The sequence below is a fragment of the Parus major genome, chromosome 11 (assembly GCF_001522545.3).
Source record: "Parus major isolate Abel chromosome 11, Parus_major1.1, whole genome shotgun sequence".
NCBI classification, from domain to species: Eukaryota; Metazoa; Chordata; class Aves; order Passeriformes; family Paridae; genus Parus; species Parus major.
Window position 1 is genome coordinate 13,444,232 of NC_031780.1, and position 15,120 is coordinate 13,459,351.

The following is a 15,120-nucleotide window of genomic DNA, read 5'->3' on the forward strand; positions in this document are numbered from 1 at the left end:
GTGTCTTCCATAACACAGCTATGGTACAGTAATTAGCTTTCATTCTGAAGCAATAAATTTTAATTTCCTTATTTTACTTCAGAGCTTTTCAGACTAGACTCTTTCCCCTATATTTTAACTTTGTTTTTATGAATTAGAAAGAAAGGAAAGAGAACAGTCAAAATACTTTAAAAATTATTTCAGTACATTTATGAGTTCCTTATATCTCTTCTAGAGAAACAGACTTCACATTTAGCCAAGCTTCTTGGGGGCTCCTTCACGAAGTGTGTTGCTTTGTACTGTTTTTCCAAAGGGAGCAGAAATAAATCAAAGTAAATTTTTAAATAAAGATTGTTTTGGGGAGCAGGGAGAAGTGAAATGAATACCCAAGACAAATGTCAGGTAATATTCCACACAGACATCTAGTGAGAAAATCTAAGTTTAATTTTGTGCATTGGGAATTACATTTATGTGTAAGGGAAAAAAAATCTTATTCAAGATTTTCTAAGAAAGAAAACTCTCCTCTCTGTATTTCTTCTCCTAAAGACATTGATTCCTCTGTCCCAACAGATCTATATGCGATTTCTGGACTATCAAATGGAGCATTCCAATGAATGCAAAAGGAACTTTGTTGCTGTGTATGATGGGAGCAGTTCCATTGAAAACCTGAAGGCCAAGTTCTGCAGCACGGTGGCCAACGATGTCACGCTGCAGACAGGGACAGGGGTGGTGCGGATGTGGGCAGATGAAGGCAGCAGACTCAGCAGGTTCAGAATGCTCTTCACTTCCTTTGTGGATCGTAAGTAGATCTAAAAGTGCCAGTTCTCCTGGCATCAGGATGCTTTGAGTATTTTAGGGAAAGCATCAGCTGTATATTAAGCAACAGGAATACATGAAAAAGGTTGTTTCTGTTTCCTTCACATACTAGCAGGTAAATTAGATAATTGCTTTATTGCATTTCTAACATGGTTCCTGAAGAGAAGCTTTCCTCTGTTGTTAAAAGGTTTATTTTCTATTTGAATTCAGCAATACCGCCCTAGGCTACATCCTTCTCACAAAGAGACGTCCTTCCCTACAAATGAGCACAGACTTCTTTCAAAAAGACAGCAATGGGATTGAAGTGTGCTCTCCCACTAGCTCCCAGTTCCCTGCCAGACACCACAACAGGCTCTTCTTAAAGCCACTCTGCATGTCCAGAAGAGTAGAAAACATGCCTGATCCTGTAAAGTCTCATTCTCCTTCCTAAACACAGCTCTATCTTCAGTTGTGGGTCTGGAACTACACCCACTCCAGCCAAGCTGCTCCCTTATGATCAGCCTCATTTGGCTCTAATGGACCCCACATGTGGTCCCTTAGCAAAGCCCTGTGGTGCTGCACAACCATAGATAAGCAGTTAAATTCAAGTTTATTCAAGAAGCCTGTAATTAAAGCAGAGTTGTAAATGCCATCTGGATTTTTGTTTGGATTCCGTAGCCTGGGTTAGAGATAGTGTTTATACTCATTGTAAATTAAGATGTTTCTTGAAAGCAGGTTTTTTGTGAGTTTTTTTTCTTCTAAGGTGTTGTACCTGAATGAAATTTTGTTGCCTCACATATTTACGGAGGGCAATACTGTCCACATTGCAGAACCACTGCAGTGCCATTTATATGGCACTAAAGCAGACTGAGTTCAGAACTGCAGAGCAGATCTGAGATACATGGAGAGAGCTGAATGAAATGTTCCCATTTCAGGAAATCAGACCTATGCTTGTGCTAAAGGTTTTCAAAAGGTTCTGCTTGAAGAATAAATAGTACAGATTTGCTGACAGAAAAATAACTTCTGACAGAACATATCTGTAGCCAGTCCTGAAAGAGATCCTGGTCACTACCTTGCAAGAAAGTTCAGGTTACAGGTAACAGGTAGATTTTACGTTCTGTTCCATAAAACAGTAAATTTTGACACAGGAGAAAAGCTACCTTTTGTAAAACAACCTTTTTAAAGTAACAGATATGTATAAGAGAAATAGCTTCTGGCTTACTTTGAGTACATGGTTGTAAAGAACAGTTTCATATTTCAAGCTAGTCTATTGCTTAACCTACAAAAGGCATTTAATAAGCTTTAGATATTGAGAATTTAAATAAATGTCAGTTTTAAGTACAACTTGCAAAAATTGATAACTGATTTTCCACTAGCTTTTATTTCAATACAATTATTAACATTAGTGGTAGTGCAAGTTACTCCAGCTTTCAATTTAGAAAATGTTATGAACTTTGCCAGGGAAATTATCTATTCATATTATAAATATTGGAGTGGGGTTTTTGTTGTTGTTGAGTTTGGATTTTTCAGGGGTGGTAGTGGGGAGGGGTTTAATGCAAGAGGTTGAAACACTAGATACTCCTAAAGGTAGATAAATTTCCAAATTTATGAATTCAAAGCAACTCAAAAGTCATTGGCAGAAGAACATTTGCAAAGGTATGTGGTTATTGTTATTTACTTGAGATCCTGCCTTTCTTGGATAGGGTCATTGAAAACTATGTGGCTGAAAAGTGTTTCAAGTATTTTTAATTTATTGATTTTTTTTATGAGTCATAAGCAATTCTTCTAACTGAAAAAAGTGAATCTGAGCTTATCTTATTTTCAGATTGTTAAGCTATCTTTCTCTTCTACCTTGCTAATGACTTGTAATGATATGAAGCCAACCATGAAAACAATCAATATTTCTGGAAAGATTTCCATAAATGAACTAATAGTGCATGACAGTCACCTAACACACACTAGCGCTGCTTGCAGATTTGACTAAGTAATTCAGCTAACAGCAATGTGAAAAATCAATGTATTTGATTCCTGGCTCGATTCAATAGATGAGTAATGCTGGATACAAAAAGCACTGTGAGCATTGCACCACTTTTGGGCAGCTGTTGTGAGAAGAGTCCAGCTATGTCCTTGAAGTCCTAGGCTGGAATTGATCAACCATTGTGACTTTTAGACTTCAAACTCCCCAAATAACAGACAAAGGGGTAATAATGCCATTTGTCCCATGTTCATGAACTGTGAACAAAAGCCATGCCCACAAAAACTTACAGGGAGTACACAAACATGTGAAATAGAGACTATGCTGGCAGATGGAGAAGCAACAGCAGAATGCATCATCCAAAAATACAGAACTGTAAAAAAAAATCATGTGTTCAGGGAAATGAGAAAGGGAATATGTTTACCTTATGGCATAACTGACAGAATGATCATGACCTTCTGAAGGAGTGACCCTGTTTTAAAGCAGTATTCTTCAGACTAGATCTATTTTCCAAAAAAATAAAGTCTCAACTCACTTGAGAGAGGAAGTGATGTGATAGCTACCATGACATTTTTAAGCACTGAGATTACAGAGATTAACTGTTCCAAAATACACTCTTATCTATGTTCTGTATTCATAGCTGCACTACAATTAAAGCAAATCTTGTATGGAACTTCTTGCCACATTGCCAGGGTTAAGTACTAACAGCAAATGCAAAATCTTAAAACAAATGAGTGTAGGCTACCCAACTTCAGTGGAGTAAGCCATGGGAAGACAATACATAATTAATTCAGGGATGCAAAATCAAAATTAAAGGTTTGAATGTTCTTTTTTTCTAAGGCAAAATTCCTCTTTCTGTCATTGAGATTCTCATGCCTAGCAGAATGACTAAGTGAGAAATGCAATGTACAGGAGCAGTCATTCCCTCTGCTCTGCCCTTTGGGTTTTCTGTTACATTTCAGAGAATCCAGACTGCTCAAGAACACGATTTTTCTGTGAAACCAAATAGTAGAATGTCTATCACACATCTTTGCTGTTAGTATATAACTGACTCCACTAATAACAGACATTTCCATCATAAAAAGATCATATTACTGAAACAAAGGGACAACCAATTTCTTGTCCAGTGCCCTGAATTTATAAATAATTCCCTCTGTATATGATACAACACCCTGAAAAGAATTATTACTTCTTTCTAACATCTTTTTTCTTATGTCAAGGAGCTGTAACAAATACTCACAAAAACATGGGGCAGCCTTCTAGTTAATTTCTTTCTTCAAATTTCTGACTATATATAGATAGATAGATACATAAAAAGCTAAACTGTACTCTCTCAATCCCTGCATTAGTTCTAATAGGAGGATGCAGAAGCTTTTGATTCACAAGCAGAAATGACTTAGATGCCTTGAGTTATTGAAATCTCTTGCAATTGCTGAAACAGTCCTCCACAAGCTGAAATCTGATTTGCCTTGAGATATTAATGGGCTCTAAAATGCAGATGTTCAGAGACTGCTTCACAACATCTACGCAGCAGATGCTCCATGGAATAAATATATAATTGATAGTGAGCATGCAATTTTTAAGTTTTCACAGATACATACTAAAACTTTCTTCCATTATCTGTGTTTTGTGACTGTCTCTATTTGCTACGTATCCCTTTGGAGCAAGAACTGGTTTTGTAGAATTGATAATATGCTGATAGCAATCACTTGAAGAGAGAGAAAAGCATCAGATAGTGACATGCAAGAGAAGCAATTGTATTTCAAACAGAGAGGAAGGATGCATGTTAAAACCACAGATATAGAAACTTAATAGTTTTATTGCAAGGCATCAATTACTGAAAATTCTGAATGTTTTCTTTCTCTTCTCTCCTGCAGCTCCCTGCTCAGGCAACACTTACTTCTGTCATAGCAACATGTGCATCAATAATTCTTTAGTCTGCAATGGCATTCAGAACTGTGCATACCCTTGGGATGAGAATCACTGCAGAGGTGAATATAGTGCAAACCCCAGCCTTTATGAGCTAGGCTGGTCAGTTTGCCTTTCAAGAAAGTAATGAAATGTCTTTTTCCTGGAAATATGCTGAAGACAGCTATTCTACTAATCTCAGGAAGGTGTTCCAAATTTTTTATTTAAACTCAGGACACATGTAAGCATCCTGAATATTGATCTTACTGTTTTTAACTAAATTTCTTTCTCTTCAGCATATACTCTATATTTTAAAAGGATAACAGCTGGATAAGAACTAGAATTTAGTCTTTTTGAGGCTGCATCCTATCAATTTCTAAACTTTAATGAAGCAAGGGTTGTAGGGAGGGGTAATATCTTTTAGAAATAAAAATAAAGAGATGAAAAAATACAGAAAAGTTTTCAAGCACAAAAAGCCTCTCTCAGTGTTGAAATAGAAGCAAGAATCCTCAAAGACGATTTTAAAGCATTTATTTAGAGTTGTAAATCACAGGTTATTTCAGGATAAATTCAGCTGCTGTATATGGTGTGAGAAAGGATGGGAGGAAGGGGGAATTGTTAAACAGCATGAAATAAACACGGAATACAGACATGTAAATTGCTGCTTCTAGAACATGTGTTGGTATTTCAAGCATCACAACTGCAGTAAAGACTTGTTTCAATATCAGGCTTTGTAGGAAAAATTCTCATAATTTGAAGAAATTGTTATTCTGTTAAAGTACAGACATTCTCCTCTGCTTCAAGACCACGCAATTGTCAGAACAAGACCAGTCTAAGGTCAAAATTTTTTCTTGCTAAATAAAAGAATAGAATAAAAGCACTTAAGCTTGTTCGCCTAGGGTTTTTTGAGAAATAGAATGGCATCAATAGGTCTGAACATAAAACTCCAGAAGATTTAAATAAGTATTCCATTTCAAAGAGAAACTGACCCTTTCAGAAAGGGTCAAAACCTTCTCTATAGAAAAGTCTTTTCTGTATATTCTTTCTCTGTAGAAAGTCTTGAAAGAAAATTTCTTTCCAATGCACAAATCCTGCTTGAATATTAAAGTAAATAAACATTTAAAACAACCCTATTTCTTAATTGCATTTCAGGTAAATAAAGAAATTCACACCACTAATAGATATTCTAATGTAAGGCATATTGTGGAAGTATTCCAGTCAACAAAACTGGTCCATTACTCCCAAGTTTGAAATGTAATACTAAGCTTCCTCTAAACAATCCTTACCTTAGATAATATTACATGTTCCCTCTTAAGTTTCATTTCTAGATCTCTTTCCCATCTTTACCAATTGCTTTCTGATTCTCCCCTAGGATCCAGACTTCACTCATGTACTGCAGTATTACCAAAATTAATTCCATAAAAACTGTCTTTCCTAGTATTTGTAAGTTGCTGTATCTGGTGTTGAACAACCCATCATGTTTTATGCACTCTAAATTTTGCTGTAATACTTGCACAGCAGAAATTAAGAGACAGCTGAAGACCAGATCCACATTGCCAGCTAAGGGAGACTGATGCAACCAAATAAGCAATTCTTAGCCTTAAAAAGAGAGCTGCTTACAATTGTGCTCAGTTCCTGCAGGCACCCAGAGTTCTCATTTAGTCCATATCAATAGCTACATAAATCTGAGCATATTGTGACCTACTTATGCCTAAGCCCTGTAACACAAAAATTGATAGAGAAGTCAGTTGTGTGCAATTTATTTTAAGAGACTGGAGAAGACATCGCCTTTTGAAAAACAACTTCTTGATGAAAATATCTGTCAAGAATTAAGAAACCTAGATGCAGACAAGAGAACTGCCATAGCAGTGAAATTCATACCTCCCACCATGGATGGCACCACATCCCATGGATGGGATCTAAGATAGGCAGGACAAAGGGAGATACTCCACTTCAAAGGTAAAAAGTAGCTCAAAGGAAACAGTCCAAGCTCTAAAGCAGAAGTGTAATTTCTTATTAGCCAGCTCCTTGGGAGTCTCTGCTTAGTGTAAGGATTGTTTCAAATAACACATGATGACGTATAACTCTTCCCTTGCACTGTGTGTGGTATTTAGGTACATAACACACATATTCAGATGCCAAAAGCCAGATATCTGAAAATGTTATGAAAGATTTAGGCTTTATTCTCCTTCATAGTCTTAAATGCTTTTCTCTCACTTGCCAATGTTGCAGTGTAGGAATCTCTCAGTCCCCCAGGACAAGACAGTTATTGGAACTGAAATCCAACTAGAAAATTTTAATCTTCAAATAAGTATTTTAAATATGGAAAACCATCTTTTTTGATGCTGCCATCTTGTGTGTTTTCACATGAAGTACTAGCCAAAATTGCCAGATGATTTGTGTTGGTTGGTGTATCCACCCCACCTTTTTTTTCAAGTAACTTGATCATTGGACTCTTCAAACTGGAATAGAGTTTGCTAAAGCTCCCTGTGATGAATTAGGTATAACAGACTTACACAATCGATACAGCCATTACATTTCCAAGAGAAGTGAAAACAAACAGTACAGTCATTCTTATATCTGATAATATTTCACTTTTAAAGAAGTACTAGACAATTTTAAATCTAGGTTTTCTTCTTCAGACATCAATGGAATGTTACCAGCAGGAGCAAACCATGGTAAGAGGAACATCATCTGTATCTGGATTTAACCTATATAAGGTTAATTTAAGCCTATTTAGCTCATGGATTTAGGAATACAGACCAACAGTAAAGGTTCACGATGGAAGGCACACCCCAGCTAAGTCAGCAAGCACTGGTTCACAGAGTTGCACCTGCCACTGAATTATCATATGGTAGCCACTAATGACAGGGAATTAGACAAATCCCATTGACATACAGGTCTAGTCTCCAGTCCCATTAAGTAATTTTATCACTTGCATGGCAATCTCAATACAGTTTTGCTTTGTTTAAATACATTATCAAAAGCGTAGAAAAGAATAAATGTCTTGTCATAATCCTTTTTTCTTTGCAGAAAAGAAAAAATCTGGATTGTTTGAACAAATCACCAAAACCCATGGGACAATCATTGGCATCACAACAGGGATAGTTTTAGTTCTTCTCATCATTTCAATTCTAGTGCAAGTAAAGCAACCTCGCAAAAAGGTTATGGCTTGCAAAACTGCCTTCAATAAAACTGGTTTCCAGGAAGTTTTTGATCCTCCTCACTATGAACTGTTCTCACTAAGGGACAAAGAAATTTCTGCAGATTTGGCAGATTTATCAGAGGAACTTGAAAACTATCAGAAACTGCGCCGCCCTTCAACAGCTTCCAGATGCATTCATGACCACCACTGTGGCTCCCAGGCCTCCAATATCAAACAGAGCAGGACCAACCTGAGCTCCATGGAACTGCCCTTCCGCAATGACTTTGCGCAGCCCCAGCCCATGAAAACATTTAACAGCACATTCAAGAAAAGCACTTACACTTTCAAGCAAGCTCATGACTGCCCTGAGCAGGTGATAGAAGACAGGGTGATGGAGGAGATTCCATGTGAAATCTATGTCAGAGGAAGGGAAGATACAGCACAAGGTTCATTATCTATTGACTTTTAACTTCCTGCTGAAGGTGGTATCAGTGTATATACAAAATGCTCGTGTACAATGACAGTGTATATATTAAAAGTGTACCATATGCAGCGTGTGAGATGCACACACTTTTAGCTTATTCTACTTCATTTCAGAAAACAAAACCAGTCTTCATAATTAATTCTTGCTGAAAAAGTGGTGGATTTCCCCAAGCTACCTATCTAGTGGAGGAGTAAGATGGAGACTTTGCATGGAAATTTTAAGATAGGATGTTGGAAGAAAAAACCCTACAACTACTAATCACTGAACAGTGGAAGCAATGACTACTATTCTCTTCTTCATACCATTTTCTCTTCTTTAGATGTCTGCTTTTCAAGACAGTTTTAATACCTCACTTGCATAAATAAAAGTAGTTAAGTGCACCATGTGTATGTCAACATAGGTGTCTTATTGTATTTGTCAAATTGAAAGTAGAGTTAGTGTTAAGTGCCAGTTAAGACTCACAAATTATGTTACAGCCATCTGTTTCACTTGCCTTTAATTATCATTTCCACACTCTATGCTTTGTGAGAAATAAGTGAAAAGGGTTGCTGCCTTTTAACAATATCAAGTGATATTAATTTTAGTACATTTTGAAATATCTTTGCAGCTTTCAGTTAAAACACAAGTGAGTAGTCATTTTATTCTAGATGCCGACTTCTACAACAGTTTTCGTTCAAGAAGGTTTAGGATTTTAAAATATTCTGCCATATATTATAGCTCCATATGGCGCACTGATTTCACAGCTCTGTACTTAGGAAACAATTTTGTTCCTGAGTTTTCCAAGTATTTACATAAATAGATTGTACTGTACATTTGTCTCTTAAAATAGCTTTTTACTCCTTGTTGCAGCCAATCTTCCCTACTGAAATCAGTGATGATACTTTTAGCTCATGTCCTACTTGCCTGAAAAGAACTGCTCTGAGATCTGTGTGATTACTGGGTATATGAAGGTACTGGAAACAAAGAAATCACAAAGCAACTCCAATTAACCCCTGTGGTATCCTTCTTGTGCCCCTTGTTTCCACTTGCAAAATTGCACATTTCATACCTTTTTAAATGGTGGTTTGGACCTAATTTAAAAATTTTTACAATATAGAAGAAAAATTTTAAAATATATTCTCATTGTGGTTTTTAAGCTTTTTACATAGTTTGATACTGTACAGCCTATTTCTTAAATCCAAATCTAGCCTGTATGGAAGGCTTTCAGGGTCCCTCTTAGCAGCTCTGAATAACCTGCAGTTGTTGCATCAAAATTTGCCAAGAATACTTCTCATGATTTCCAAATTAGCCTGCACTTTCTTCCCTGAGTAGTTTGAGTTTCTTTGGCTATTTTTTTTACAGAAAACATTTGACTAAAACTGATCCCCCAGCTAGCACTGGGCATAGCCTTTATTTACAGATGGATGTAAAACCATAGTGTTTGTTGTGCTGAATGTAGTACAAAAAAAAAAAAACCAAAAACATCTTAATATATGACCCTTGCAACTGAAAAATCATTTATTTGAAATAAAAGATGAACAGCTGTAATCACAGATTTTTATTAGAATGATAAAGTTGGTTTTTTTAAGCTTAAAATGTACAACATTTAAGAGGAAAAAGAATGGGGAATTGAGTTTCTTCAATGCTCCCCAGCTTCAAAATTAACCCTGTCTCATGCTTAAAAAGAACTTAATCAGCTCTTTCTTAGACCCACAAGGCTGTATGTACCCTGGTGCCAGTTTTTGTGCTGGTCCCTGAATGTATTTCAATTTGAAAGAATGAAAATGGGCTTTATTTTCTGATGCATTACATGCAGAAAATAAATGTTACAAATATCTAGTTAATTTTTACTTGAAAATTTTTAAATATTTAATGAAAACATTTGGTAGATTTTATTTCCTTCTCATTGATCTCAGGATAAAGTATCTCACTATGACCTATAGTACACACAACTCTATTTGTGACAGTTTGTTAGTTCCAGATTCTTTCAACAAGTAATATGTAGTTTTACATGGGTTATTCTAATCCATATAACTCTTATAAATGCTAGGTTTGCATGACTGAGTTTTCTTTTTTAGGCATATTTTATCCATGTGCTAAAAATTATATGATCCCTAGTCTTTCCCAAGTTATGTTGCCTTTGAACAGTAAAGCTGTACTAATAAAACAAATAAGAAGCCTGCAGAGCCCAAGTCTGTGGAGAAGAGGAAAACTGAAGAAGTTCCCAAATGGCCTGAATAATATTTCAGTCTCTGTCATAGCCTTGTGATTACATGGTCAGAACACAGCTGCCTTTTGGCTACCCCAGAGCTCCCACAACCATTTCTGGCTTTTGGCTAACTGGTTCCAATATCCCTTGGTGTGTTTGAGAACCAATCTGCCTACACAGCCCATGGCAGGGTGGGGTTCAGTTACTGAGCTGTGCTTCAAGAAATGAGTCAGAACTACTAGAGCCATACTTCCACTTTCAGTATAATCAGCTTCCCTTCACTGCAGAGAAAAACTAGCTGGGTAGACTGCTGGGTATAACAGTATAGAAAGCTGACACTTCTAGAAAAAAAATCTAGTACTGGTTTAGCAGTCACAATCCAGTTGAAGCTGATGTAGTCTTTAAACTTTTTTGGGGCATTAGTGAAAAATATCACATTTCATACTAGTGCTGTATCTAAGTAGCATTAGCCTGTGTCTCACTTAAATTCATACATTTCTAGGAGCATCCTGATTTTGCACTCCATTGTACCCATATCTGCAATACTCTCTGCTAGCACTGAATGCTCCTGAGCAATGACACACTCACTAGACACACACTGACCAGGAAAAGACCAACAGCATTGACTACTTTTTGGGATTTCTAACTCATTTTTACCTTTTATCATAGTAGCTTAGACAATCTGAGTAAACTATCTAATGAAGAATGAATGGTGATAAAAAGTTGTAGAAGTAAACCTACAGCCAACATGAAAATAAAACTGACTGCAAGTTCTCTGAGAAGACATCTGTATTTACAGAGATGATGGCAGTGGCACAGGAAACTCAGGTTTAATGCTGTTCCTGACTCCTCAGTGATCACAGAAATACCAATGTGTACTTAAAATGCACAGGATTCTCTTGTCTGCTGTAGACAAGATGACCTCATAGCATCTACAGATTCCAATGGCATGTCGCAATAATGACTATTTTTACTAAACCAGTACTAAGAAGGGTTATGAAAAGAATTGTCGTTGATTCACAAGAAAAGGTGTTTGTCATGTGAACACTTCACAGAATCTTTGTCACTAAAATACTCTTTGCTTTGTTTTACACTTGGTACAAACAATTCTGTACGTTAGCAGGAAACCTGCTGAATGAGGGGAAAAGGCTTGTCTTACTTGTACCTAAATAAGTTCTTGTATCTTTGATCACATCATTTAATTTTCCAAACTATTTAAGTACAATCCTTTATCTGAAAGGGTACCAACAGTGCTAGTAGTAAAAAAAAATAAAAAAAAATTAAAAATCTTAGCACATATACCTAGGAACATGAGTAAAATGAAACAACTGAATTCATGTGGATGTACCAAGCCACAGCTACAGTCTGAGTTTCCTGTATGGTCAGGCTCTGTATATCTGTTCACAGCAAAACTCAGTTAAGTCCATTTACTTTTACATGTCCTTATTTCAAAGTTGACATGCAAACCCTATGATTGCTCAGGTCTGTTGACTGTTTATCAAAGCAAGATTCCTAATCCATGCCAGCCTGAAAGATAAGATGATTTTACACTGAGATCACACTGCTAAAACTGAATATTAATTATAATGGAAGAAAGTATTTTAAAATCAAAAACCTGGATGACTTGATTTATGCTTTGAAAATCAGTATTTACAGCACCCATCTCAATCTAACAATATAAAAGCTACTGTTTGTGCAGCTACAAAAACCATTCCTGTGACATCTAATAAGTATCTCTGTACAGCATCAATCCCCCTTGTAAATGCAAAAGCACATGTCAGTCTGCTGTAATATGTGGTTCTGTGACACCATGGAACTGCAAGTTTATTTTCATATTCAAATTCCTTTGCTACACTCCATTTTACACAATCAGCTTAACAAAAATCTTTTTCCATCTGTTTCATAGGTCAACAACAGTAATTTCTGAATGGTCAACTTGTTTCCTCTTATTTCACTATTGAAGATAATCTACCATATACCAGATAAAACAGCTTAGTTTTTATAAGTCTGTTCTTACAGAGCCAGGCTCAGGGAAAAACAAAGGACTTGATGTCTTTGTACCTTTCCCCTAACATCCCTTAATTTATGGTTATATCTTGTATAGTGGAGAAACCCCAAAAAACTTCATGCCAAATTCTACTCAAGAAAAAACAAAGTACTGTGATAAACCAAATAATAGGTACCTAAGACCTACACACCTCATAAAGTCAAAATAATTTTCAGGTTTGGAATCTGCATCATTCTTTCTGAAACATGGAATTATGTCAGTACTCTTAAAAGATGCACATCACATCATTTTCCCTAAATAATTCCTTCTCATCCCAAACACAGATTTCCTAGACATCTTTTACGTGCTAAAACTGATTTCAATATTTTATTAATTCATATCTAGAAATATATGCATATTACAATTTATAATTAGCCTCATAGTTCATTATCACTTTCATAAAGTTGCTTCTTTCCAAATGTTTTTTAGGAGCAAGGATTACACTGTGAAGTATTTATCACTAAACCACAGCATTTGAGAGTTTAAGCATTACGTTAATTTCTGAGACTGTACTGCAGCTTATTTTCCACCAGAGAAGTGAGAGACTACAAAGAAAACTCAAAGCTCATAGGATTATCTGCTTAACCCCAAATGAATATGGCTAAACTGGAACAAAGTACATCAGTGTTCTAATACTCAAGGTTTGGTATTTCATGGGGATGTTATATCAGCATTAAATGGGCCTGTGTTTTTTTGTGAGAGTATTTAATTTGCTCTAGGTTTGCTCATAACATGTCTGTAATAACTACTACATTCACCTGTGAATAACACAGGGAACCAGGGCTTAACCTGTTTGCAGAGACAGGAGAGGAGCTGACAATTAACAAATTCTTTGTTTAAAATACAAAGGGGAAACAATCGAATATTAACCCCCGGACATTTCTGATACAATGTTTAACTCACCTCCCAAAGAAGTTGAATTATCCTCAAGATAGTAAAGTCCATAATTCTACCTAACTAATATTTTAGATTCCCTCACTTCATTCAGCACCCTCAAATACTCCTAATAACTTTGAAAAAGCCAGGTTTTAGGACTGAGTTTACTGGCTAGCATTCTCAGCTACTACTGATTATTATAGAAAAAGATGATTCAGTGGTTAATGGGGGTGAAAAAAGCAGGAAAATACTCTTGAAAGCAATTATGAGATAAAAAATTCCTAGGAAGACAAGTCAATAAATCCCAAGTCTCTTAACCATTATAATCAATCTTCCGTTTGTAAAGAACAAACAGCCAAGGTACATAAGGAATACCACTCATTACTGGCTCTTCACTGTATTTTTAATAACCCAACAGAGCAATTGAAGGCCTGAGGCCAAGTCAAATAATTTTAATTTTTCTGTAGTAATGAAAAAAAAAGAGATCTAGCAGAGTGAAAATGTTTGCTTTTCACTTACCAGAGGCAAAAGATTCTGCACAGGCCATTTCATCTTCTGTCGTGATTAAATGTTATCTTTACCAGTAAAGGAAATTCTGGAATATAAAAAACCAGCACAAAATATCTATGTATAATTCAAGTGTATAGTAAACAAACCAAAAGTAACAGATACTTAAAATAATCTCATATATTAGGTAACTTTTAGAGCTCTGTGTGATTCCTAAGGTTATCACATTCTCCCAGGCATTTCTGCATTCTGTCTATTTTAATACATTTGAACACAAGCTTTCAAATCTGTGCAAGAGAAGTAGGAATAAAAGAAAATTAAGTTCTTTGCCTTTAAGATCCAGAACTAAAGATTCAGATTTTGAAAGCTTCACTGTACTGCACTTTTCTCCCAGAACAGAAGCAAGGACAGACATTAGCATAAGGAAAAGAAATCCTTTACTGGAACTATCAGAATGTAAACATGACTTATGAATTATTAGAACATACAATTTGGTGTGCTTCATTGTTTTTTAATTGTAGTTCCAACTGCCCTTCAATTATTAACATCATAAGATAAAATGCTCTCTAAAGCAAATGTGGAATTTTGCCCACAAAGAGCTATAAGAAGTAGATTTAAATATTGCATGACCCTGTTTAAAATTAAGAAATATCTGGTTTAAATGCCAATTTATAAAAAGTATAAAAAGCTGCATTACATACATTCAGAAAATAGTTTCCATTACAAGTTGCCAGATGTGTAACATCAGGATTTAATGACATTTTAGCACCACCTATAACATTACTGCAGCTGAAAAATACTAATGCTGAAGAAGAGGAACAAAAAGCATAAACCCACTTCTTTTTCAGTACTCTCTCTTCCCCTCAGGAACACAAGTAAAGGCTACCAACTGTTCTTTAGCAACAAGGAGCTCAATGTAAGAAGTAGCCCTCAAGGCTTAGGGGAACATCAGCAAGAAGCAGAAAAAGTAGAAGCTATTTCTGCATTCATTTTCCTATTCCTAAATAGCTTGTGCATCATTTAAAAACAAGCAAAAATATGCAAAGTTATCATACAAGGACCACACCTACTGAGAGAAACAGATGTAATTGAATTTAGTTTAATGTGAATCAGAACTGGGGGTCACAGCTTATCCTTGCCATAGGACTGCACAGAAATTAATTAACCCAAAAGATAACAGTCACCTCAGACTTTGAGCATAATGAAATATTATTTC

The 15,120-nt window shown here is 35.9% G+C and overlaps 1 protein-coding gene across 2 annotated transcripts in view; it reads left to right on the forward strand.

Annotated features, from left to right (window-relative positions):
* Positions 1 to 9,398, forward strand: part of NETO2 (neuropilin and tolloid like 2) — a 30,288-nt gene extending 20,890 nt beyond the window's left edge. The window contains exons 7-9 of one of the 2 annotated variants that reach the window (XM_015639716.3): positions 550 to 778; positions 4,627 to 4,740; positions 7,691 to 9,094. In XM_015639716.3, coding sequence (XP_015495202.1) covers positions 550 to 778; positions 4,627 to 4,740; positions 7,691 to 8,271 — 924 coding nt within the window. In that variant the 3' untranslated portion in view covers positions 8,272 to 9,094. Of the gene's footprint in view, positions 1 to 549; positions 779 to 4,626; positions 4,741 to 7,690 lie in introns of both variants that reach the window. The other variant, XM_033517199.1, reaches the window with a different exon arrangement.
* Positions 9,399 to 15,120: the final 5,722 nt, after the last annotated feature.